Below are 25,378 nucleotides of genomic sequence, written 5' to 3' on the forward strand. Positions count from 1 at the left end.
ACAGGGGTGCCTGAGTGGCTCAGTGGGTTAATCCTCTGCCTTAGCTCAGGTCCTGATCCCAGGACCTGGGATGGAGCCCCACATCACGCTCTCTGCTCAGCAGGGAGCCTGCTTCCCCCCCTCTCTCCGCCTGCCTACTTGTGATCTCTCTCTCTCTGTCAAATAAATACAAAAATCTTAAAAAAAAAAGATAACATAAATTCTCAATCACTGCATCATTAGTACTTTATATGTAAATAGGAGTTGGTAAAACACATTTAAATAACAAAGTATGTAACCTTTGCTACCTACCAAGAAATTCCGCCATGGTATCAATAACACTGAGAGGAGTTGAGATTAAAATGCTGACAGCCAAGGGAGGTGATTGGTATTGACCACCATTGTCAATGACTACTATGATTGTTGCTGAAACTGTAAGTTGAAACATGTGGATTTGATTCTTTGCACACAAAAAAGTTCACAAAAATTTCTTTTGATAGCTTTTAGTACTTGGTGGATCATGTGTTAGGCTGTTATAAAATCCATGTGAACTTTTATGTATACAAATGTCAGATCAAGTACAGGTTTCATATGTATTATTTCAAACGTCCATCAATAAAAATAAAAGAGGCCAACAAATTAAATATAATAAAAAATGAAATATTTATTCTTTTGGCTCAATAATGACGTAGCTCACCATTCTTTTTTAGTAATAGCAATTCCCTGCATGCAGTTCATTAGTACACTACAAGTAAATAGTTTTGTAAAAGGTTAACATTAAACTTTTGGTTTGTGCAAAAAACAAAAATTTATATCATGTTAGGTAATTGCACAACTTGGCCACTTTGTTCATGGCTAAAAAGGACCGAGCCCATGTTATTTCTCTAATAGCTCTAATGTAGCAAGAATTAAAAAAATAAGACTAGTCTGCATAAGCAAATACTACAAAAGTTTGAGTAAAAAAAAAATTCCATGAATAATGGGTAATATTGCGGCAACCATAGTTGGTAAAAAATGATCTAAGTTTGAATATTGACCAATGTATCTCCTATTGGAATGGTAGAAAATATATTATAACAAAGAAATCCACAAAACCCATTGTCTAACTTTTATTTTAGGAAATTATCCATTGAAAAGTCTTATGGATTCAAAAGTTTGGAGTTGTGATTAAAAATAAAAAGCAAAAGCATAAAGTAAAATAAATTGCCATGTCATCAACCTGAAAATAATTTTCTTATGTACAAAATGCAACAAATAAAATTGATCATATTTTTACATTATTTATATTTAAACAAATTTTGGACATATTTTTAGCAAAATATGCAGTATAGGTTTTGACAATAGGCAGTATGCAGTGTGTTTCTTTGAAATATAGAGAGACATCATATGACACTCAAGTTGAATTTAAAATGTGAAAGTAAAGGTACTTTTAAGTAACTGCAAGCTATTCTGCTTGACATACTGGATAGAGCTCTTTGAATTCACTCTATCGACATGTGACTTCTTCTAACCAAGGCTTGTGAAGAATGGGTTGAGTAAAATAGAGCAGCATAGGCAATATTGACATGCATTAGTGATAGTCCTCAAACTATTTATGTTTAATGAATGGTACAGGATACATCCCTGTTGGAAGCTTGCAAAAGACACGTAACAGTGTGGTACATATTTGATTTAATAGATATTGTTTAGCAGGAAAAATATATATATACACATATATGTGTGTATGTGTGTATATATATATATATAATTGAATATATATGTGTGTGTATATATATATATATAATTGAATATATATGTGTGTATATATATATATTCAATTCCTGCCCAAACATGCACCACAGGATAAAATAACTATTTACATAACAGGGGGTGTTGGATTGACATAAAATGTCAGCTTTGCTGAGAGTAGAAGATGGCAAAGCAAAACTGCAGCAGAAAGTGGGACAACTATTCTAAAGTGACACTTTAGATACACTTTTTCTAGATTTTTTTCATTTTGTTTTTGGAAAGCATTTAACCAAATTAAATATAGAGCTCTGGAACTTAGAATAAAATCTGCACTTGCTGAAACAATATTTGCATAAAAATAATCCTTTAAAAATTAGAGGAGACTTTACAGGCACATAACTGTTCAGATATAAACAAATGTAACAGACTAAAACACTTCCAAAATTAAAGCCATCTAGAAAACGGAAGTACCTGAAATTATTGACATTAGAATTTTTTTTCTTATTTTGAGCTTGAACTTTATCTCTCAAAACACTTTTGAAAATTATTTGAGAGACTTATGGAGTAGGAACACAGGGCTCTTATATGCTTTTTTCTCAACTTAAATAGCATTTACAAAAATAGTGACATAGTATTATGAATAAACTATGAATTAGGAGCAAGGGAATCCACTAGAACAAATTTTGTAAAAATATGGCAGATATGGAAGTTAAAAATAGAGTGGATGCAAGTACTGTACTAAAGGTGTTTGGTGTAGTTATAATGATCACTTTGCACAATTATCCCTACAGTCTAGATAGCCATTGAGTTTCTCTTCAGCAGTGTCAGCTGGTAATGAAAACAGCAACCTCTTGTCAATCTTGTTGATACCCTGACTCACAGAGTTGTAGTGATGGAGAGGTCACTGTCTTGTTATAGGCACTGACCATATATATTTATTAAAACAGTCAGTTTGGCATACACCTCCTCTGGGCGTCCAGTTGACACATAGACTTTACCATCATAGGCTGTAAACAATTGATCACAAAGATAATTCTTTGTTTCTTTTTTACTTTTGATTTTCCCTGCCCTCTTTCCCTTTGCTTTCTTTTTCTGGTTTGTCTTTCTCAAACTTTTCTTTGTCTGGTTTTGTTACACTGTCGTAGGAAGGAGGAGATGTGGTAGAGGAACTTGCATCTGTTTTTTCTGGGGTGGAGTTTCCATTTAATTTGTCAATAATCATGTCTTCTTTGATAGGTAAGTCAATCCTTCCTTTAATTGCCTCTTTGTTATATTCACTTGATACCTTTTTTAACCTTTGTCTTAAAAGATAACATCTGAAATTACGCTGAATGATAGCAGCGGACACCTCCTCTTGTTTGCGTTTCAAAGTGGTTGTAATGGGTTCATAGGAGACTTTGGAGGGGTTTGATGCCATGAACCGGTCTTCCATCTGTATTCGAAGGGCATCCATCTCTCCACTCTCACCCAAAACACGCTTTGTAAAGGCAAATAAAATGTCGAGGCAGTGGATCCGGTCCCCACTGACCATGGGCAGGTCCATGGCAATGAGCTGGACTTTGTTTGGTTTTGCTATGAGAAGAGGAGGATCAAGGGCAGCTGCAAAATCAGAGAGCTTGGAGAACTCTATAAACTGGGTGGCATCAGGATCAAACTTCTCCCAGACCTCATAGAACATCTCGAAGTCATCTTCACTCAGGGGCTCTGCACTTTCTTCAGTAGCAACACTGAAGTTCTCCAGGATGACAGCGATGTACATGTTCACCACAACCAGAAATGATATAATGATATAACTCACGAAAAAGAAAATCCCAACAGATGGGTTCCCACAGTCTCCTTTAACTGAGCTTCCAGGGTGAATTGTGTCAGGATCACAGTCAGGGGGTGCACTGTTGAGAATAGGTGCCAGCAGTCCGTCCCAGCCAGCAGAGGTGGTAATTTGGAACAGGCAGATCATGCTGTTGCCAAAGGTCTCAAAGTTGAACATGTCATCAATTCCAGCTTCCTTTTTAACATAGGCAAAGTTGGACATTCCAAAGATGGCGTAGATGAACATGACCAGGAAGAGCAGGAGGCCGATGTTAAACAAGGCAGGAAGGGACATCATCAGAGCAAAGAGCAGCGTGCGGATCCCCTTGGCCCCTTTGATCAGACGCAAGATTCGACCAATCCTGGCGAGCCGGATCACTCGGAACAGAGTAGGAGACACAAAGTATTTTTCTATCAGCTCAGCCAGAAACATGCCTGTGGAAAAATATAGAAAACAGCTAAACAGTGAGTATTTTATGTTTATATGAATGCTTTGTCCTTGCAAGATTTGTGAAAACAGCAGGATTGTTATGAGTATAAATTTTTACTAAATATTTGGGTCCACTCCCTAGTATTAGTAATTGGATTACAGAATTTTATTAAATGATTCTTTAATGTTAAAAACCGATATAGATTTTTAGAAAATCCAACAATTAAATAATCTCAGAATGTCATGGCAATTTAAGATTATATACACTTGGTTGCTATGAGGAGTTATCCGCACACATGAAATGTGCTGATTACAAACAAAGATTATTTCTGAAATCTCTAAATATATTTTCTATTTTTGAATACCGACATTCTTCAGTTAGAGGAAAAGGAAAGTGTAAACTTTAGAATTATACATATTAACATTCTCAGATCTAATTTCTGTGTTGTACAGCTGTCGGGCTTTGGAAAAATTTACCTACAATGGTACCTCTCTGTAATTAAACTATTCTTACCTACAATGGAGAGAATCACCACCACAAAATCAAAAATGTTCCAACCTATGGTGAAATAGTAGTATCTGAGAGAGACGAGCTTTAGCACAAATTCTCCAGTGAACAAGATAATGAACACAAGGTTGATCCGGGACAAAACTAGAGTCATATATTTGCTCTGGTCATCAGTTTCCACCATCATGGTGACCATGTTGAGGCAGATGAGGATCATGATGCTGATATCAAAGACTTGTCTGGTTACAAAATCAAAGACCATTCCTTGGAATTTGTTCTAGGAAGAGAGAGAGCAGAGAGAAGGTTAATAAATAATGATCCAGTGAAATTGCAAGTGAAGTCCTTCCATATGTGGCCACGAGATATACGCCCTTCTCACATTAGTCCAAACAATTCTTTGTGCTCCATTTCTCTTCACATTAAAATATGAGGAGGAAATGAAAAAAGTCATTGGATAAGAACAAAACATATTTGGTATATTTAAGTTCCACGGAAAGACAAAACTCAGTAAGACATAAATTGGTGACAATTGGCTGTTAATATGCATGGGCTTTGCTTGATTAAAAAAAAACTATGATAATTTTCATAAAAAATTATGGAAATAAGATTTACAAAGTAGTTTGATACAGACAGACTTTTAGATGGATGAATACCCTAACTCATTTGTCAATACTTCAGGAATTTTGGTTTATATATTATTTCCATCTCTCCCTCCTTCAAAATATATCAGTCACTGTCTATTTTATTCTAACTATGTGTGTCTGTGTGTTTGTTATTTATCTGTCTTTCTTCAAGATCTGTTCTTTATCTATGCTTCAACAAAAATGCATGACACTTTTTCTTTGTTTTGTTAGCAATCATCTCAGGAGTCACATACTTTCAAAGATTACTGTACTCTTATGGTCATTGAATATAGTTCTGTTAGGAAGATAAATTTTTAATAATTTAGAATAAAAATATCAAATGAAATTTCACAACTTACTAAAAATCAATTTCATGAATTGACCAAGTTTCCTTCTTTTAAATATATTTAAATGACCTTCAGTAAAGTAGATTTATGCCCTTTTGTGTTTCCTGCTCTACCTCTCCGCTTTGTCGCTTCTAACCTCAACTCCAAAACTCTTAGAATTATGATTAAGTCAAGTCATTGATGGGCTTCATGAGGGCTTGCCAAGTCCCAGTTCTGGCAATTACAGGCTTTATGACTTTAGGTACGATTTTTTGGGGGGCTCAGTTTCCTTATTTCTTACCCATCTAAGAGATAAGTTATAGTACAAACAGCTCTATGAACATAATCCATCATTATTATATCTTTTCATATATTATGAAGCTCTACAGAGTATGCATTCTGATTAAGTCTTTTTCTTTTTTGTGTATTTGGTGAAACAAACTATTTTGATGATGCCCTTTTCCTTCCTAAGAAGGTTAAGAGTATTTTCTAATCATATGAATGGAGAGAACAAATAGTATAGAGGGAAGTACTGGGGTAGGATGGGAGTTTTCCAGACTCCATTTATTTAAATGGCAACACGGTGCCATGTAACAAGATTGGGTACGCTCCGGGAAGCAGTAGGTGGCAGCAGGAATATGAAGGCTGCTTTGGAAATAGTTATTGAGAACATCAAGTTGGACTTTTTCAACTGACAAACTATAGAGAACATTACCTCCTTTTTAAGAATTTAGTAATTCTTATTGAGTATGGCAGTTGTGAATGGTGTTAAACAATATGAACTTCACTATTAGGGCCCATGATATATTGGTGATATCACTCAGTATGTTCTCATCCAAAGCACTCCCAACTTCATCATATGGAAGTAAGGCTTTAGAATACTAAAAGAGGGGCACCTGGGTGCCTCAGTGGGTTAAAGCCTCTACCTTCAGCCAGGTCATGATCCCAGGGTCCTAGGATCGAGCCCCACATCGGGCTCTCTGCTCAGCAGAGAGCCTGCTTCTCCTCCTTCTCTCTCTACCTGCCTCTCTCCCTGCTTGTGATCTCTGTCTGTCAAATAAATAAATAAAAATCTAAAAAAAAAAAAAAAAAGAATACTAAAAGAGATGAGTAATTCTTACTGCTGGCCGAGGTATGGGCTTCTGAGGTTTCTTGGATCCAAGTTTCTTCATTGCATTGTAGTATTTTTTCTGTTCCTCTGTCATAAAAATGTCTTGACCTCCAAAGTAAAGATATAGTATAAAACCGGTTATAATCTCAATATGTATTACAAGAGCACCAGTACAAAAATATTTCTGAGTCTTTAGTCTTTTCTCAATTTTTAAATGGAAGTTTTCCCATTTCATACACACACATACACACACACACACACACACACACACACACATATATTCTGCTTTTCTCATTTATGTAAAATTTGGAGTACTTTACTATTTATATAAAACCTATAATCACATAAATCTCTGATTAGTACAGGATTGTAATTTGATTATATTATATTTAGAAGGAGGCTCAGAGATCTCAAATATATTTTTGTGAAAGAAAAAGTGTTTTCTTAGTCCATTTCACTTTTGGCAGTTTTCCTTCTTTATTCAATAATTTTAAGTACCTCCCGTGTGCTAGAAAATGTGACTGTTATCAGAATTAAATAGATAATATGAGATACAATATCTTGTCGTATGGAATAGGAAAATGAAGACAGGTGGAAAATGCATAAGGATATATAAAAAAGTATTGCAGAGACCAAAATAAACCCTGAAGACTCAGAAACAGTCTTTATAAGCTAGGCCTTAACAGATGATCAGAGGTGTGCTAGGCAAAGCATTCCAGGTAAAGAAAATACCCTGTGTAAAGTCATAGAGGTACAAGAGCATGGCTTGCTTAGAAAGGGAAAAAAGAAAAAAAATCCATGTGGCTGTGTGTGTAACGTATGATAGTGGTGATGGCAGTTATTGACTGAGGAGTAGGGAAGGAGATACAGAAATGTGGTGTGGGAGAAAATGAGGCTAGAAAACTGGGTGGAAATAATTCCCGAAATTCTCTGTAAGCAAGGGTAAAGCATTAGAGGAGGCCCACTGGATGCTTTGAAGCAGTGGTCACAAAGACACTAAAGCAACTCTGCAGAGGAACAACCTAGAGAGGAGCCACCAACTAGAGGCTGGAAACTGCAGCTGAACTGACCACATAGTGAACTGAAAAGAATATAAAAATGATCTAAGTCTGTCTTGACTATGAGTATCCTGACTATTTGGATGTACAACAGACAGAATCTCAGAATGGGGAAAGCTAAGAGCTGAGGAATACTTATCTTCTTTTTCTGTTGGTTGAAGTTATCTATGATTACACCAATGAATAGGTTCAGAGTGAAGAATGACCCAAAGATGATGAAGATGACGAAGTACAAATACATATATAGATTTTCTTCATATACAGGCTGAAGTTTTACCTAAATAGTATTGAAAATATTAAATAATATTTAAAAACATAATAAATACTTAAACTAAGTTAACAATTTAACTGAGTGTTGTTGCTTAATCTAGAGCTATTTTTGCTTTGCCCTGAGATACTGTTCTGCAAAGAAGTTGTTTTTTCAAACTGGTATGATCTAGGATAATGGAAGTTTGTAATTTTTATGCTTGTTTTTGAATCTATTTTTCCTTTGTGGCTTACCTGTACATTTTCTTTAGAGTAAATAACAGTGGTATAACGAGAAATATTTTGAACCTATTATTAGTTTTATAAATTTTTTTGCAGCGTTTTAAATTTGGGTCTGGATTGGTTCTTGAAGATATGGTTTTAATAATAGAACATTAGCTTCTAAGGGGAATGTAATATAAACAGACGTTCTGAGGAATTTTTTTAAATTCCTATTTTCAAAATTGAGTTTCCCTGAAACTTGTTTTTTTTTTTTTTCAAGATATTTTTGGAAGTTGCTTCACAAACTCTGATTTATCATACTCTCCAGGGATAAGGAGGAGCAAGTTACTTTCTCATGAGCAATGTTCCCAATCTTGAGTCTCATTTATAGACCAATTTGATGTCTTCTGATCCCATGCAGTTAGATATCCTTTCATAGTAGATATCTACATATAGATAGATATATCAGACATATATTAACCAAAATACCATCTTTATTGAAGTACATTAGCTTAAGAGGATCATTTCTGTATGTAATTATAAATATTCGGATTGCATCTAATATGAAATTGTTGGTCATTCACTTAAATTATTACAAATGTTCACTACGGAAAATCTTCTATTAATAGTATTTGAGTGATACTTACATCTCGTGAATCAACAGCTGCATACATAATATCCATCCAGCCTTTAAATGTGGCCTGTGAACAATACATATTTGAATTCTGCATCAAAACCTAATTCAAGAATGTGGCATTTTACCATATGAAATTCTGATAGTGTTACTACAAGTAGGTTTTTGTATGATATCATAAAATTCTGTATCAAGAGATTGAAATGAATTGAATCAAGAAATCGAATTGAAGTAGAATATGATTGTATTTAGAGTCTGGAATTCATTTTCTTTCTCTTGGAAGATATTAATTTTCTTCTTACAAAAATTTAACTAGAGGCTTGATTCATAGAATACCCATCTCAGTCTCAAATCCTTTCTATACTGAAATATAAGCTCTGTTATTCAAACCTATGGTGTGTTTAAACACAGCTCAGTTGTTTTCATTAGTGAGTTACTGATTAGTTAATATGTGGTCAGTTAAGCCAAAATTATTAACATTATACATTTTAAAATCTATTCCATAAGATTTGTATTTCTGCAAATAGTAGAACCATATTCCTTAGACGTTGGCACAATAAATTTTCTGGCTAATAATTTATTTTTTAATTTTTAATATATATTTTAAAGATCCATTTATTTATTTATTTGACAGGGAGAGAGAGACAGAGAGAGAGGTTACACAAGCAGGGGAAGTGAGAGATGGAGAAGCAGGCTTCCTGCTGAGCAGAGAGCTCGATGCGGGGCTCCATCCCAGGACCCTGGGATCATAAGCTGAGCCGAAGGTAGATGCTTAACGACTAGCCACCCAGGCACCCCCTAGGCTAATAATTTATACATTTAATTAATCACTAAAATATGTACATTGTTATTTTAACATATAAAATTGCTCCTTTGGCAATGATTGCTAAGGAAAACTAAAAACAGTAATAATGCAGTAGCACTCAATAATATAATAAGAAAAAAAAACAGGACGCAGGAAAATAAGGCCATATTTAACATACTAAAAGCTGAACATTGGGGAAATACACATTAAAATAACTGCAAAACATCTTAAAGTCAAGTTAAGCTAATAGTATAGGTGTTATCACCAACTGCTTTTGTACTGTCAGATAATTTTATTCAAGCAAAGAACATCAGAGAAATGATCTTTTGTGAAACATTTTGAAAATGTTTCCAGAACTCATACAGTGGTACTTACCACTTGAAGCAATGCAAGATAGCCAGCGCCAACATTATCAAAGTTTACTTTGACGTTTTTCCACCGAGCTTGCTTGCCAAGAGCCTGACAGTCGCTCAGATTGTTGACTTCACTAACTTTAAACATGTTACCCGTTGTCGTGTTAACACAGCGGTAGAACTTGCCAGCAAACAAATTCACACCCATGATGCTAAAGATCAGCCAGAAGATGAGACATACCAAGAGTACATTCATGATAGAGGGAATTGCTCCAACAAGAGCATTCACAACAACCTAGAAGAGAAAAAGCCACTTACAAATCGCTAGAATGAAAACCATTCCTTTCATTTATTTATTTAATACTAAAATGGGTGCAAAAAGAGTTAAATAAAAATCTAGGTGGGTAAGTTGTTTCTCATCATGTTTTCTAGGACATATGTAAAAGGGAAAATAAACAGTAACACAACTAAATAGCTAAAGGATTTAAGGAAAGCAAAATATACCAAAGTGTGAAAAGAAATAAAAACCTGATATATAGTAAGATGGAGTCAGAAAATGTTTGTATGCTGGGGAAAAAAGAAAAAAAAAACGCATTAAATACCAACAGAAGAAATAATCGTCATTCAGCAATACATTTTAATTTTTAGGAGTGTTAATGAATGATGATCTGAAAACATAGTTAAACAAACCCTTTGCAAATAAAGTATTAGTAATGCCTTAAATCTGCCTCCTCAGATCAAGTCAACTTTTTATGACTACGAAGATAGGGTTAAGAATTTGCAAGGTAAATTCTTTTTTTCTCTATTGGTAAATCCCAATTTAAAAAACTATATTAAATGAGATGGACTTTATCTCTAGACATAAAAATAACAAATATGTCCTCATTATTATCTCTCAAATGTTCTAAATCTAAATCTCTCAAATGTTCACTTTAGTGTACATGTTACTTCATCAACGTAAGCTGACCTGTTTCATGAAGAAGAAATCAGGTTACCTATTCTCTCATTAAATTCAAAAGCTTAAGATGTATTTTGAAATCCCTAGGGAGGCTGATAGCATCTTTACTTATCTAATTTAATCTGATTAATAGTGGACTCTTTAGTTAAGCATTTATGTTAAATGAAACTATTGTTTTAAAATAATGTAACTATTATGTTAGAAATCAATACCAAAAATTTTTAAATTGACATCAAAATCTGAAATCCAAAATTGTAAAAATTTCATATACTACTTGAATTTGATTTCTTTTAGAAATTAAGTTATATAATACTTGCCATGTTTCTTTGCTACTATAATTTGTGTAAAATGACCTCCACAAATTTTCTTATCAAATAACTGTGTGGTACATTTTACCATGTTTCATAGCTGGAACATTAATTCCGTCATATGATTGAATTAAAAATGCCAAACAATATTTTTTCAGATTAGAGCAAATTTATAAGTTTCTTATTTTGTTCATTGCTATCTTCCCTCAAAAAGGAATTGCTAAAGTGAAACCGTGCAAGCAAATGAGGGCTTAAGTAGTGTTAGTAATGGCAAAGATAGGTTTGAATAGAACTTGAAATTTTGTAACAATTTTTTATGAATTTTGTGACTTTTTTTTTATCAAGTAGCACTGAAATGAAATTAGAATGTAAAACCAAATATTTCTTTGCTTACAGAGCTTCTGGAAAGTCTAGAGAGTGGTTTCATTTTCCGTGATGGGTGAATCTCAAAGTCAAGGCTGAAGTGTTTTTATTGCTCTAAACAAACCTTCTAACATAAAAGCCTATGGCCAGGGAGAAATTCAATATCTCTGTGCATTTGCATGCTGGATTAAACAAACCTGTCCTTTGAAATAGTATTTCGAGGGGTGTTACAAGTGGTTGTGTATCTAAATAAGTGTGTACTTTATGTGTAAATGCAAAAAATATACACTAAGGTGAAGAGGAAAATACATGTTGTGGAAAAAGTGAACCTCATTCAGAATGCTTACTTAAAAGAGCAATCTTTAAAACAAACTCCAGGGGTTGCCTGAAATGCCTGGTTAATTATTCTAACCCTTTATTTTGGTTGCTTATTAGAATGGACAGATTTTATCAGAGACTACAATTTAGAGTTGTTTTCTTGTACAACAAGTATTTTTGTTACTGATACTAATTGAAGAAGTAAAGCAGACAAAAAACATTTACCTTTCATTCATTACCAGTGATTTTTGAAGAATCAAACTGCCTATTGGGAGAAAGAAAAACCCCTAGTAGGATGAATGTCTGTAGTAAAAAATCATTTAAATATGTATAATAAGCAATGAAAAGAAATAAATGGCAGCATATGTTTTTTTGGATGTAGTGGAAACATCCTTGAACTATCGTCAGAAGACTTGGATTCCAGTCTTAGTTCTGCCACAAACAATTTCTGAGGACTTGTTGAAATAAACTTCGGTTTAAGGTGGCTGGCCTTAGTGATATCTAAGATTCCTGCTCTGAAATTCTATAATTCCATGAAGTAAATATCAGAAGACTATGGTACCCATCTGTATCTAAATCTTTACCTACATTTAATTCTGATATGAATTATCAGAGAGATTTTATTCTTCTTACCCTCATGCCTTCAAACCGGGATAGAGCTCTTAGAGGTCTTAAAGCCCTTAATGTCCGTAGGGATTTAATGGCACCAAGTTCCGAGTAGCCGAGAGCATTGGCTACCAAGCTAACCAAAGAAACCTACAAAAAAGAAAAGATATTAATAGTTCACCTGGAAATAAACTGTTGACTGAAGGCATAAGATATGGTGTTTATTCTTTAATACCAACTAAATAAAATTCAGACATATCTTGGCAGCCTTTATCTTCCACATAGTGGGTTCATTTTATATTCATGTTATTGCTTTTCTTACCAATGAAAATAATCTCTGCCCATTTTTCCCCAAAGATTTTATTCATTTATTTAACAGAGAGAGACACAGTGAGAGGGGAACACAAGCAGGGGGAGTGGGAGAGGGAGAAGCAGGCTTCCCACTGTGCAGGGAGCTCAATGCAGGGCTCTATCCCAGGACCCTGGGATCATGACCTGAGCCAAAGGCAGCCGCTTAATGACTGAGCCACTCAGGAGCCCCTCTGCCCATTTTTATAAACATGTGAGACCTTCCAGTTAGATATTTCACCCCACGGAATCCCTTTCAACCTGTGGATATATCACTGGTGATTCAGGATTTGGTTCAAAAGCCAGATCCTCCATGGATCTGTGCTTAATATCATTAGTTGGAAATCATGTTTCCTCTTCTGAACTTATGTAGTATCTTGGTTATGTGTACTGGAAGCATTTCCCATTTAATAGAATCAATTGATTATGTATCTTCTTTCCCCCTGTCAGGTCACATAAACTTTTTATGGGCTGGGATGAAACATTCTTCTCTTATGGTGCCTAATACTGTCTGGTTAAATAAGCTTTAGTCAATGTGTGTTGGATAAATAAAAATAAAATAATTTTACCTGAAAAAAATTTTATCAGACTATGTTGTAGTTTCATGATAATGAAGAAATGTTTATCTGAACTTCTGGACCTATAATTCATAGTGATAATATATCTTCTGATATTTACACATATACTAAATTTTACTTAGATATATGAAAGGTTAAAGAAGACATACCTTTTTGAGAGGAAGAGACTTTATTTGCTTATTTTTTCTTTCAATATAATAACATTTATTGAACATTTACTGTATGCAAGGTTCTGTTCTAAGTGCCTTATGCATGTAAATCTTAAGAAGTAGGTACTATTACTATTGCCTTCTCACTGGTGAGGGCGTTGAGCACCCCTGCACCCTCCTTACACCACCCCGAGAAAAGGGATGTATGGTAATAAGAGGTGGAGTTGGGTGGGTCTTGAACCCAGGTGATCTGACTTCAAAACCATATCTTAACCTTTTGCATACATGATCAAAAATTTGTTCCTTATCTGAACCACAGAACATGGAAAATGGTTTGAGTGACTATCTTTTCAGTTCTTACAAGGGCAAGAGGTATAGGGAGGAGTTAATTCATTATATCCATGGGAAGGTTTAAAGGCATTGGAGCTTAATTTCTTGCAGGAAGGGTCATTGAAAATGAATCTATCTAAATGAATCCTTCCAAGAGTCTTTTTTTTTTTCCTTCCAAGAGTCTTGTGAGATAGGATGGAAACTAATCTGCCCAAGAACACATGGTTTAAAGGGTGACGTAAAAACTAGAACTGAAGCTTTAGAGGCAAATGGAGCCACTCTTCCCTCATTGTTTAATTTAGCATACATCTCAGAGAATTTAACAGAAAAATAAATGACTAGTGGCAGGATAATTTATTGAGCTATTCATTTCTGTCTACTGTTCGCTGCCACAGAAGACTGGAAAGAGGGGAAAGGTTATTAGAGAATGTGTGGGCTTATATTTTCTGGGCTCCTTTGCCTCGGAAGTATTAGCAGCAGCTCTAGGCTTTTCGAGCTTCTTTCAGAATACTACCCTCATGCTCTTCAAGTCCTTTATTGGATAACTGGGCATTTAAAGGGAAGTGGCTGCAAATTCCTCACAACCTGAAGTAAGAAAGCTTATGGTTTGAAAAGAAAAGAAAGGCAATGGCCAAAATCAGAGAGTACTGGATGGATAGGAAATTAGAGATTCAAAGGCTGGGAGACACCACTTCCATATAACCACCCCACAGTGGAGTGACTCTGTGAGTTTCTAGAGAATTGGGGCATTAGTGAATTTCTTTTAATAGACCTTATCCTATTTTGTGTAGGACAAAATTCATTTATTGAGTTAACTAATGCAAAAAACTTAATATACCTTAAAGGCAATTTTGAAATAAATATTTTTAAAGATTTGCAATGTACTTAAAATTTGAAGATACCAACACATATTGGTAGTGTGCTGTTTTACTTATTATCTCTGTCTGAGAGTAGCCAAATGACTAGTCTAAGAAAAGGTAACAAGGGGCAAGGCTGTAACTAGAATTTATGTCTTCTGAGTTGTAGCCCAGTGTGTCTTCCACCTCAACAAACACGTCCCCAACCTTTCAATATATAGTATTTTTATCCTCATCTCTTATGTGCTAAACATAAAAGGCACTTGCTAATGTGTGCGAAGTTTAACAGAAGCCCTTTGACAAAAACTGAAATTTTAGTATAAATTTATATGAATCTAGGTGCCTCACAATACAGCGAATATATAATTGTCTATGTTAGAAGTTTCAGGGGGATGGCTGTCATCCACACCTTTCTGCATTCCTATGGCAGTGAGATTGAGAAAGAGAAATAATGCAGGAGGGATTTGATGGTTCTGAAGAAGACCTTAGAAGTTCTGTGATTGTTTATTGAACCACATAATATGAATGTATTTCTCTTTAAAATGGCTAAATATAATTTTTTTAAGTTCAGTATGAGCAAGTTGAAATAAAAATCATACAATTACTTCCATGCATTCCAGTGAGACATTTCAATCCAAACACTTGTATAATTTTTGATAGCAAAATCTAGAAGCATTCTCTTTAAAGTGGGCTAAAAGAAATGCCCACTACCAACATTCTTTTTTTTTTTTAAACATTTTTTGGAAAAAGAAATGAGGCTGTATGAATTTGAAAAGCAGAATAATTCATTATTTGCAGATATATTGTTGTTGACCTCAAAAAACCAATGGGAAAAAGTGAAAAACTATTATAAGCAATGCTATAATTATTTTAGGTGCTAACCAATATATTTTTTCATATATTTTTTAAAAAGTTGTGTAGGAGTCTTTTGTAACTGGATAAACTTTAAAATATTAACATGAAAAAGTAAAACTTAAATATTATTATTATTTAAAGATTTTATTTATTTATTTGTCGGAGAGAGAGAGAGCACAGGCAGGCAGAGTGGCAGGCAGAGGCAGAGGGAGAAGCAGGCTTCCTGCTGAGCAAGGAGCCTGATGTGGGACTCCATCCCAGGATGCTGGGATCATGACCTGAGCCAAAGGCAGCCGCTTAACTGACTGTGCCACCCAGGCATACCAAAACTTAAGTATTATTTTAAGAAGAAGAACAAAGAGGACTGACTCCACCAGATATTAAAAGCAATTATAAATATGCAATAATTAAAGCTGTCATATTAGTAGACAAAGAAATGAATGAAACAAAATAAAGTCCATATTATACCCAAGACTTGCCAAGATTTAGCATGTACATAAGAGTAGCATTTCAAATGAGAGGTGAAAAAAATAAATGAGAAACCATTTTGAAGAAAATAATATTGGATCCTAACCTCACACCTTACACCAAAACAAATTTCAGACTGATTAAAAATGAAAATAACATAATAAAAATGGATGAAGAAACACAAAACTCAAATTATAAAATTGGGGAAAAACATGGAAAAATGTTTTAATAATTTTGATATGAAAGGGTCTTAAGAAGCATGACCCAACCAAGAAGGGGAAAAAATAAGACTGATAGATTTGACCAAATCAGTATGAAATATTTCTTCATGACAAAAAAAACAAAACAAAACAAAAAACCAAAGCCAAGAAACAAAAACCCAAATAGGAAAAACAATCACATCACATGTGACAAAATAGCTTATTTTAAAATTTTACTTGTTTGCCTCTTTACTGTTTGTTCCTTCCTTCCACAGGGTGTAAGCTCTAACAGGGCTTGGTCTGCTCATGTTCATATCCTTTGTTTAAAATAGCATATGGTCCTTTTTAGGTGCTCAACACATTTATTGAATAAATGAATCAATGTTAAGAGATTGGATAGATAGTCCACCGCAGTCTACTTTTAGGTGAGGAATTGAACAGATTATATATATATATATATATGTATGTATGCATACATACATATATATATTTAAAGATTTTATTCATTTATTTGACAGACAGAGATCACAAGTAGGCGGAGAGGCAGGCAGAGAGAGAGAGGGGAGGAAGCAGGCTCCCTGCGGAGCAGAAAGCCTGATTTAGGGCTCGATCCCATGACCCACTCAGGCGCCCCCAGATTATATTTTTTTATACAAATAAATTTTTCAAGGTTTGAAAGCATATTCCTTCTGGTTTGCAGTACTTCACTTACACCTGTTTTTTTTTTTTTTTTTTTTTTTTTTTTTTTTTTTTGGATACGCTTTCTGTAGTTTTTTAGTTTTTTTACATCAATGTACTTGATAGACTGTTGAAACTCTTTTAAGTATGTTTTTACTTGTACTTTCAAAAACAGTTTTAGCACTCCATTTACTGAGGTTATATTAATCCACATATTTCTGCCCTGGCTTTGTAAAGAAGAATAGACCCATTTAAGATAACATGACTTGCCCCAAAGTAGAAGGCTTTAATTACCCACTTTCAGTCTACTAATTGAGACTCACTAAAAGGGAAGTAATTTTTTGGGGCATATTCTTTGAAATTAAATTTATTCATTTAGACATTTTTCAGTAGATACTTAAGTATCTATATTAGGTGTCTCTAAGGATACAAACAGGATACAAAACCCCTGCTCTTGAGAGAGTTTTACATCTTACTCATATTTTCTGTATGGGCCAACTATATGGAAGTACTTGAAGTACAATGTAGTATTTCAGTAAATGTAAAATTTTTAGTAAATAATATTTCAGTAAATTTCAGAATTCTCTGGAGAAGTTCTATTACATTTGTAAATGATCTTCAATGCATGACAAAATCTTTCTGAACCAGAGAGGATTCTTAAATGTATTCAGTGTTCCATCATTTCAGGAAAAAGCTGGAGATTACAAATGCTAAATCCCAAAGCCAGTCCGAAAATACAGTATTACATTTATAACAGATAAGAAACCCCTGGAGTAAAGAAGAAATGAATTGGGAATTAGGAAATTTGGACACTGATCTCAGCTTTGTTACTAAGTAGTTGTTTGATCTTAGGAAAATTATTTAAACTCAGGCTTCAGTTTCCTAATGTCTAGAATAAAGCCTAGATATTCTTTGAAGCTCATTCCAGCTGCAGACTATAAGAACATTAAACTTCCCTTTCTGGATAGCTTTTCAGGATAACATTAAAATTCATCTCTATTATCCATTTAAAGCCGGCCATGGAAATTGGAAATCATTTCTGGTCTATTAAAGTGACTTGGGAGCAGATTTCTTATCAACTCAAAGGGTTAAACACATTTTGGTTATAGCACTCTAAGTATGTATGTGTGTCAGAAAGGGGAGTAGAATTTAGATAGGCCCGTACTGGTCAAAATGATAAAAAGAATGAATGTACACATACAGCAATTATTGATTCTTATTGGCAAGTGTTAGAGCTAAAAATAAAGTGCTTTATGATTGCTAGGGAACAGCTAGAGATAGTGCTTAAAGTACCTAGTTTTGTTGGGAGGCTGTAAAGCCTTGTGCAATGGAATATCCCATACTACAAAGAACCAGATGACTGTCATTTTGTCCCAGTGCTTCTTCATTGCTTGGAATAAGAAAATAGGCTGCAAGTCAGACAGATCCTGTAACTGGTAATGTTTTTATGACTACTCACCCCAGGGTAATCAGATTCAAAGCAGGGCTCTTACACCTAACTATTTGCATGGTAAATTTCTGAATAGCTACTGGGGTATCTAACTACTGATTTAAGAATGGAAATGTATTTTATTGTCTCTGTGGGTATGTGGCTGAATAAATACAGTAAATCGGTTGTTTTAACATTATTTAGTAACAGTACTCTTGTAAGGGATTAAAATGCAATCTCACAATTCGTGGCCCTAAATCTTTAAAAAAAAAAAAATATATATATATATATATATATATATATATATATATTTATTTATTTGAGAGAGAGCGACAGAGATAGCAAGAACACAAGTGGGGAGAAGGAGAAGCAGGCTTCCTGCTAAGCACGTCTGACTCGGGACTTGATTCCAGGACCCTGGGATCACGACCTGAGCTGAAGGCAGATGTTTAACCGACTGAGCCACCCAGGAGTCCCAAATCTTTCTTAATTTTACCTCCTGGAGTTTTGTGGGTTTTTTTTTTTTAATGTAACTGTTAATAAGCTAAGTGCTTAGATCTGTCAACAGATTTTTAGCTATTTCCTACCTTGAGGTCCTTAATTTTTGGAAAAAAGAACTGTCTGCTTATGGCATAGAACACTCTGTGTTTTCCTTACCACTGTCCACATTTTTTGGACCTCTTCTACCCTTTCCCATGAAACTTTCCTAATTTTTATATTTATTGTGTAATAAATGTGTGTGTGTGTGGTTTTGTGTGTGTGTGTGTGTGTGTTTAAGTGCAGAGTTGTGTCAGCATTAGTAAAACTAGGTTCTCAAAATCAAGGTTTTAATCATAGGAATATATGAAGTATCAAACTTGCCTCTTTAAAAAGTAATTTCATAAAAACTGAGGATACTTACATCGACAATTAAGAAATCTAGCCAGCACCAGGCATTGGTGAAATATGTTTGAAATCCATAAGCTACCCATTTGAGGAGCATTTCCAGAATGAATATGTAAGTGAAGACCTTGTCAGCATATTCTAGCATGGTTTTGATGGTCTTTCGCTGTTCAATGTATATATCTTCAAAAGCCTGTGAATCAAGAATGTTTTTATTTTACTTGAAAGGCTGGCATCCCCCAAGTACTTGATGAAATTGCTTAGTATAATATCGGATACAAAGCAGTAATTTGATAAATATTGGCTAATATCTGACAAACATCAGACAAAAGCTAGAGACTAAAACTAACAGAAAATGTTGGCAAGGAAATGTCAATATCTTTACTGATATAGTATGTTTTTTTTTTCTGCCTCTCACCCCCAAATCTCTATCTCAATTACTGCTATAAAGACATGTTTTTAGAGAAGTAATGTGAACTCAAGAAATAACTAGAAGTTCTGGTAATGAGGGATAGACTTGGCCTATTCCAACATTACTTTCAATGATTCCCTGACTGATTTGGCTTATTTTGAAAGAGTAAATTAATTATATATAAAGAAAACAAAATACACTTTTAGTCCATAAATGTTAATATAATTATTAGGGCAAACTGGATGGTATTTAACATGGAAGTTAACGTAGTTACAGAATGTCTCTGTAAATGGATGTCTCAGTGAGGAAAACATCTATTAGATAAATACCAGATGAGAAATTCCATCTGGCTGTTCATAGTTTTGATTTATTATGTACTTCATTTTGCATAGTTAAACCCTGGGTGCCATGCCTTGCCAGGCATAGATATACCTTCCCTTTTGCTTCTTAAACTCAGTGTCTGTTTGTGGTATTTTCAGAAAATAAGTTATTTCACTAGAACCTGACTCTTATCACTTTGCATTTCATTTACCAAAGCACCACTGCTGAGAAGAATCATGAAGACAATGAAAGTCTCAAACCAGTTGTGTTCAACAATGCTGTAGCAGGTTTTCCGAAGATTCCACCAGACCTTTCCTTTGCCTTCTTCTATACTTACTTGACAGAATGGAAACTTTTTAATACATCCTAAAATATAGCATTAAATAGAAGAAGTTAGAAAAAAACATGTTTTGTACAACCTATGGATTCAACAATCGCATACATACTAAGTGCTCACCGCAGTAAGTGTAATCACCATCTGTCACATACAAAGTTATTACAGTATTACTGACTGTATTCTCTTTGCTAAATCTTTCATCTCCACGACTTGTTTGTCTTGTAACTGGAAGTTTGTACCTATTAATCCCCTTTATCTATTTTGCCCATCACCCTACCCACCTTCTTTGCTTTCCCACCCACCTTCATCTTTTCTAGAAAATATACTTAAATCTTAGATAGGAAAAAGTAAACTTGGTTGCTTTCTTCCATGCCAATCTCAGATCATCATTTACAGGGTAACTGGGTACTTCATTCCTTAGTCATCTCAACATCCTTCCTATACAATGAATCATTCTCAGTGTTATATATTTAGCTAGACTCCTAAAATTCAAGGAATTACTTTATCAAGGGTTGTATGAATATAAATAGTTTCATTTTTAACACTAGTTAGAATCTCTCTTAGCCTCAAGGCCATTGATGGAAATAGGGTCCAAGAATACCTCTCAGGTCTGGGGAAAAGCTGCAAATTTCAAATTGCTTATTAATCTTTTGATGTGATCCTGAATTTTTCACTTCCTTCTTTTCATGCACAGAAAAGCCCCTTGTCTTCTAGGTATCATCCACTGTCAGTTTTCCCAAGCTAATTTATTTTCACCCTCAGTGCTTTCCTTAGTTATACCTATGACTCATCTTGTTAGTCAGTATCACTGTTCCTTTGTCCTCCCCCTCCTAGATTTCATATTATTTCTCATTTCCATCCATTCCTTGCTCTAACTCTCTGAGCTACTACTCACTGGATTGAACCCAATCACATTGAATCGGCAAATCTTTATTGATTTGTGTGGAAGACTTTGTACTGATCACCACGAGAGCACTGTTTTGCCTGTCAAGGCTCTACGGTATATCTGCATCCCCAAACAGCTCTGATCACAGCACAAATTAACCACATTTGAAACTGTGAAGGATGGTGTGTAATTACTGCAGCATCTATAAATCAAATAACAACATTGCCAATGAGGTCTGAAGGGATTGCAGTCATTATCAATGAGATGACATTCCAGAATGCCATTTATCTCATAGGATTAGCTTCTCCACATTCTGAAGGGTAAAGAAAACAACAACAAAAAAGACAGGTCAGATCATCTTAATTGTCCAGGCACAGTCACTGCTATAATATAATCTGGAAATATAGATAAGTTAACTTTTCAGAAGAAAAGAGAAAAAGCAAAGATAAACATGCCCTTACCATTTCTTTGAAATAGTTCCCTCAAGTGGGGTATTTTTGGTCACTGTAAGAAAAGAGGGGAGATTGAACTTTAATCCTATTAGAGCTTGTTTACCTTCAGTAAAGCAAGCTTCCGGTTTAAGGTCTTCCTCAGGTTCAATTTCAGCTTGTTCGCCTTCTCGGGGTGGAGCAACATCAACTGTGCTTCCTTCAGATGAGCTGGTTGCATTTAATTTCTAGAAAGAAACCCCATTGCAAATTGTGATTTTTCTCCCTTTTTATTCAGCTTATTTGGAAACTCTTTGTCATAGTGTGAAAAAATGATAGCGATCACATTTGACTCTATTAACATTTCTGATAAATTATGTACTAATAATTTAACATAATTAAAGTCCTAATATTTAAAACAATGTAGCTACTGACCTGATTCAGACAGAAAGAGGTTAGACAGCATTCAACGTGGGTGATTTGGAAAGGATGAACTTTACTGGTTAATTTGTTTTATGATATCTATTTGTATATGGATGTCATATAAAATAGTTTAATAAGTTAATTCTTAGGCCAAATCAAAAATAGTTTGATGAAAGTTTGATATGCTGACATTCACTACTGATTATATTAATTAAAATATATTAAATTAAATTGTAATTTCCACTTCTTACGATGGAATTTTTCAGAGCAAAGACCATTACCAGTTGTCTCTAACTACTGTCCATGTTTCTGTAATTTTAGAAAGGAAGAGCAGCATATTAACATTAGTCACAGTCATTATATTTCAACTTTGAGCTATATTTTTCCTCTGGCTTACATAATCTTCTAACTTTACTAGCAGAAAAATGATGGATCTCTCTCTCTCTCTTTGAACTGCTTAAATGAATTCAATATTGCCAAAGAATTCTAAATGAAATGGAAATTTCTTCATAAATGGCATTGGGCAGAATCTGTATAGACCTTTGTTAGGAGCACATTCTGAATTCAACATGTTATCAGGCTGTGAATTTCTCCTTTAAATAAATCGTTGCAGCATGCCACATGGTTAGGAAGAACCTCTTTAATGATACAAAAATAAATATATAAGTACTTGGAGATCACTTGTGAAAACATTATGGATTTGCAGTGTTTTATGAAAACGGATGCAAAGACATGACATACAACACGGCCTGGCCAATGTAAAGCTTTTAGGATGAAAAAACAGCACATGGACATGTTAATGGTTTCTAAGTCCCCATTAACTTTTAAGTGATAGGGGTCGCTCTGCCCTAGCCTTCTGAAAGAGTTAACGTGTTACTGAAAAATCCCCAAATGACTCCCTAAACATTGGTCATATTGGAGAAAATTTGGCTCAAGATTCTTGATTTACTAATATCATAACACAAATGTAGTTTAATATTTTATAATGTGAACTATTTGGAAAGTATTATCCAGATAATATTTTCTGTGATGTTACTTCGAAGGTGAGGTTAATCATGTCCAACTAAATATATTATGAACATTAAATATATTATGAAAAATAAGTCAAATTGAATTTGATAAAATATTAAATAAAATATTTCCTAGTATGGAGTATGCTAATGAGAGAAGCTAGGCCATCATTTTTGGCTGATAGTTCTTAGGATCATTATAGTGCGAGAGTTTTTACCATTAAATTCCTCTACTTTTTTGGAGAGGTGAGAAAGGCCACGACATATTTTCTTCCCCCAGGATATTTCTGCTTCTTAACCAGAGTATCTTTATTCTTTTAAGAAAATCCCAGGGAAGCTACCACTGTATAGAACTGTTACAGCTTCTGATATAACGAAGAAAAAGCAGAATAGCTGTTTGAACTCAGCATCTAACTCTTCTTCCCTTCCAATTTCACTGGTGGTAGATGGGTTGAACACTATGACATCTGATGAGTGGCAGCAATAATAACCACTGTGTAAATAAATCCAGTAAGAAACCAAATTATTTTGAGGTTAGTTATAAAAAGTTTCATGTTTCTTCTTCCTGTTGGTCAAACCAAGTTGGATAATTTCTTCTGAGCCTAGTCCTGGACCACCTCCTCCATGAAGCCTTTCTTGCATGATTTCTCCATGCTAAATTTTGTAGAATGTTAGGCCATTATGCTTTTTTGTTTGATCAGATATTCTCATGAATATTTATAAATTATGTATGTACATAAAGTTATACATAGGTACAAATTATATATTTATTACATAAATGTAAACATATATACCAAAAATACACACACATACATATACCAAAAGACCCAAGCATAGAATGGACACAAAATAGTTATATCAAATTTATAGAGAGCCAATAAATGAATGATTGATTGCATTTCTGAATTACTTTTATAGAGAGAATTATAGTGTTTAGATAGTTTCATCTCTCTACTTTGTTGTATAACTCAATAATGTTCTTGACAAATTTATTTAGTTGTATTAGAAAATACATTTTTAATGAATAGGAATTATTTAGTTAATAATATTTTAGCAATAAAAACACATGCTATTTCCAAAATGTTTTTCTAAAATACTGGCAGACAGTCAATAAAGAAATACAAGGGAAGAAAGTAATCAGTATATGTGTATATATACACAAATACATGTATATTTTTCCATTTGAAACCTCTAGAAAACATACTGTTCTCATTTTACCACTGTAATATAAGGTGAAATGTTCAATTTTTTGCATTATAATAGTCTGCCATATAGTCTACAGGTGTCTTATATTTAAATACAAATATTTACATAAAACAAACCCAAATGGCACAACTACTAGTAGCCACTAATCTGAATGACAACTTAATCTACTCTTTATCAACTACTGACCTCTGGATGTATTTTTGTTATTAGTACTGTCTTTCGATATAAATATTTCTGTGAATGTGGTTAACATGTTTGGATAGAAATACTTTCAATTTTCTAAATAGCTATGTGAGGTTATGCATTTATATATTGTAAAGATTGTAAAGTAGAGGGTCAGTAGTGAATTCATTTGCCCCTATCTGCATGGTATTATGAGGCATAACTTGTGTTTTTTAAAAACAGACATCTCTGAACCCTTGCCAAAACTCCACATACATTCTGCTCTTTCAAATGAACAGAACCCATTTTACATGGAGAATTTCTTCACTATTATTCAGGAGTTTTTCTGAATATAAGGATAAGCTTTTTAAACTTACACTTCTTCTTAAGGAAGCTTCTTAAGAAATGTTCAGAATCTTTTAGACCCTCATGCACCAAAGCTTAAAAGGTAGTTGGTAGGCAAGGGTTCATTTCACTAAGTGTTTTGTGGGGGGCTCCTTTCCTTATGAAGTTTGACATAAAGTTAATTCTTAACTTGGAGAATCAGGCTTATTCATGTTGTAACCTTCCTAGGCCACTTTTTGGGGAGGGAGGGTCATAGGAGAGTGCATACTTTTTATGCTATGAAGTTACAAAAATCTTGTATCAACTGTATAAAATTTCAAAAGTCATGAATTTATTTACATTTTTATAAAGTAAACCTTAGAGTGTATTCTTATTAATGTACAATAACTTAACAATTATGATATACTGCTTAATATGCTTTAGTCATTGTATACATAAAGAATTTTACAACTGTCTTTTTAAATAATTCATTTCTGCCCTAGAAACTACGTAAGCATTTAAAATCCTATATGTTGATATAATACTGTCTGTGTATTCTAAGCAGTTCCTAATTAATTTCAGTACTTTGGCAGAGTGTAGTCTGTGATATATTTTATCATAGCCATACCAAAATGACTTCCGTATTTATTAAAAGCATGTAACTGATATAAAGCAAGTGACTGATGATAAACACAAAGAATAACTTACTT

At 34.0% G+C, this 25,378-nt stretch overlaps 1 protein-coding gene across 6 annotated transcripts in view; it reads right to left on the minus strand.

The window, feature by feature from the left end:
- Positions 1–623: 623 nt before the first annotated feature.
- The window catches only part of LOC125095498 (sodium channel protein type 3 subunit alpha), a 1,188,574-nt gene continuing 1,163,819 nt past the window's right edge, over positions 624–25,378 (minus strand). For all 6 annotated transcript variants that reach the window (XM_047721990.1, XM_047721987.1, XM_047721991.1 and 3 more), the window contains 10 exons: positions 21,671–21,791; positions 20,104–20,258; positions 19,179–19,352; positions 12,413–12,535; positions 9,855–10,127; positions 8,688–8,741; positions 7,712–7,849; positions 6,525–6,629; positions 4,461–4,731; positions 624–3,951 (listed from right to left, as the gene is read on the minus strand). In XM_047721990.1, the coding sequence (XP_047577946.1) occupies positions 2,756–3,951; positions 4,461–4,731; positions 6,525–6,629; positions 7,712–7,849; positions 8,688–8,741; positions 9,855–10,127; positions 12,413–12,535; positions 19,179–19,352; positions 20,104–20,258; positions 21,671–21,791 (2,610 nt within the window). In that variant the 3' untranslated portion in view covers positions 624–2,755. The remainder of the gene's footprint in view (positions 3,952–4,460; positions 4,732–6,524; positions 6,630–7,711; positions 7,850–8,687; positions 8,742–9,854; positions 10,128–12,412; positions 12,536–19,178; positions 19,353–20,103; positions 20,259–21,670; positions 21,792–25,378) is intronic.

The sequence above is a fragment of the Lutra lutra genome, chromosome 3, assembly GCF_902655055.1.
Source record: "Lutra lutra chromosome 3, mLutLut1.2, whole genome shotgun sequence".
Lineage (NCBI taxonomy): Eukaryota > Metazoa > Chordata > Mammalia > Carnivora > Mustelidae > Lutra > Lutra lutra.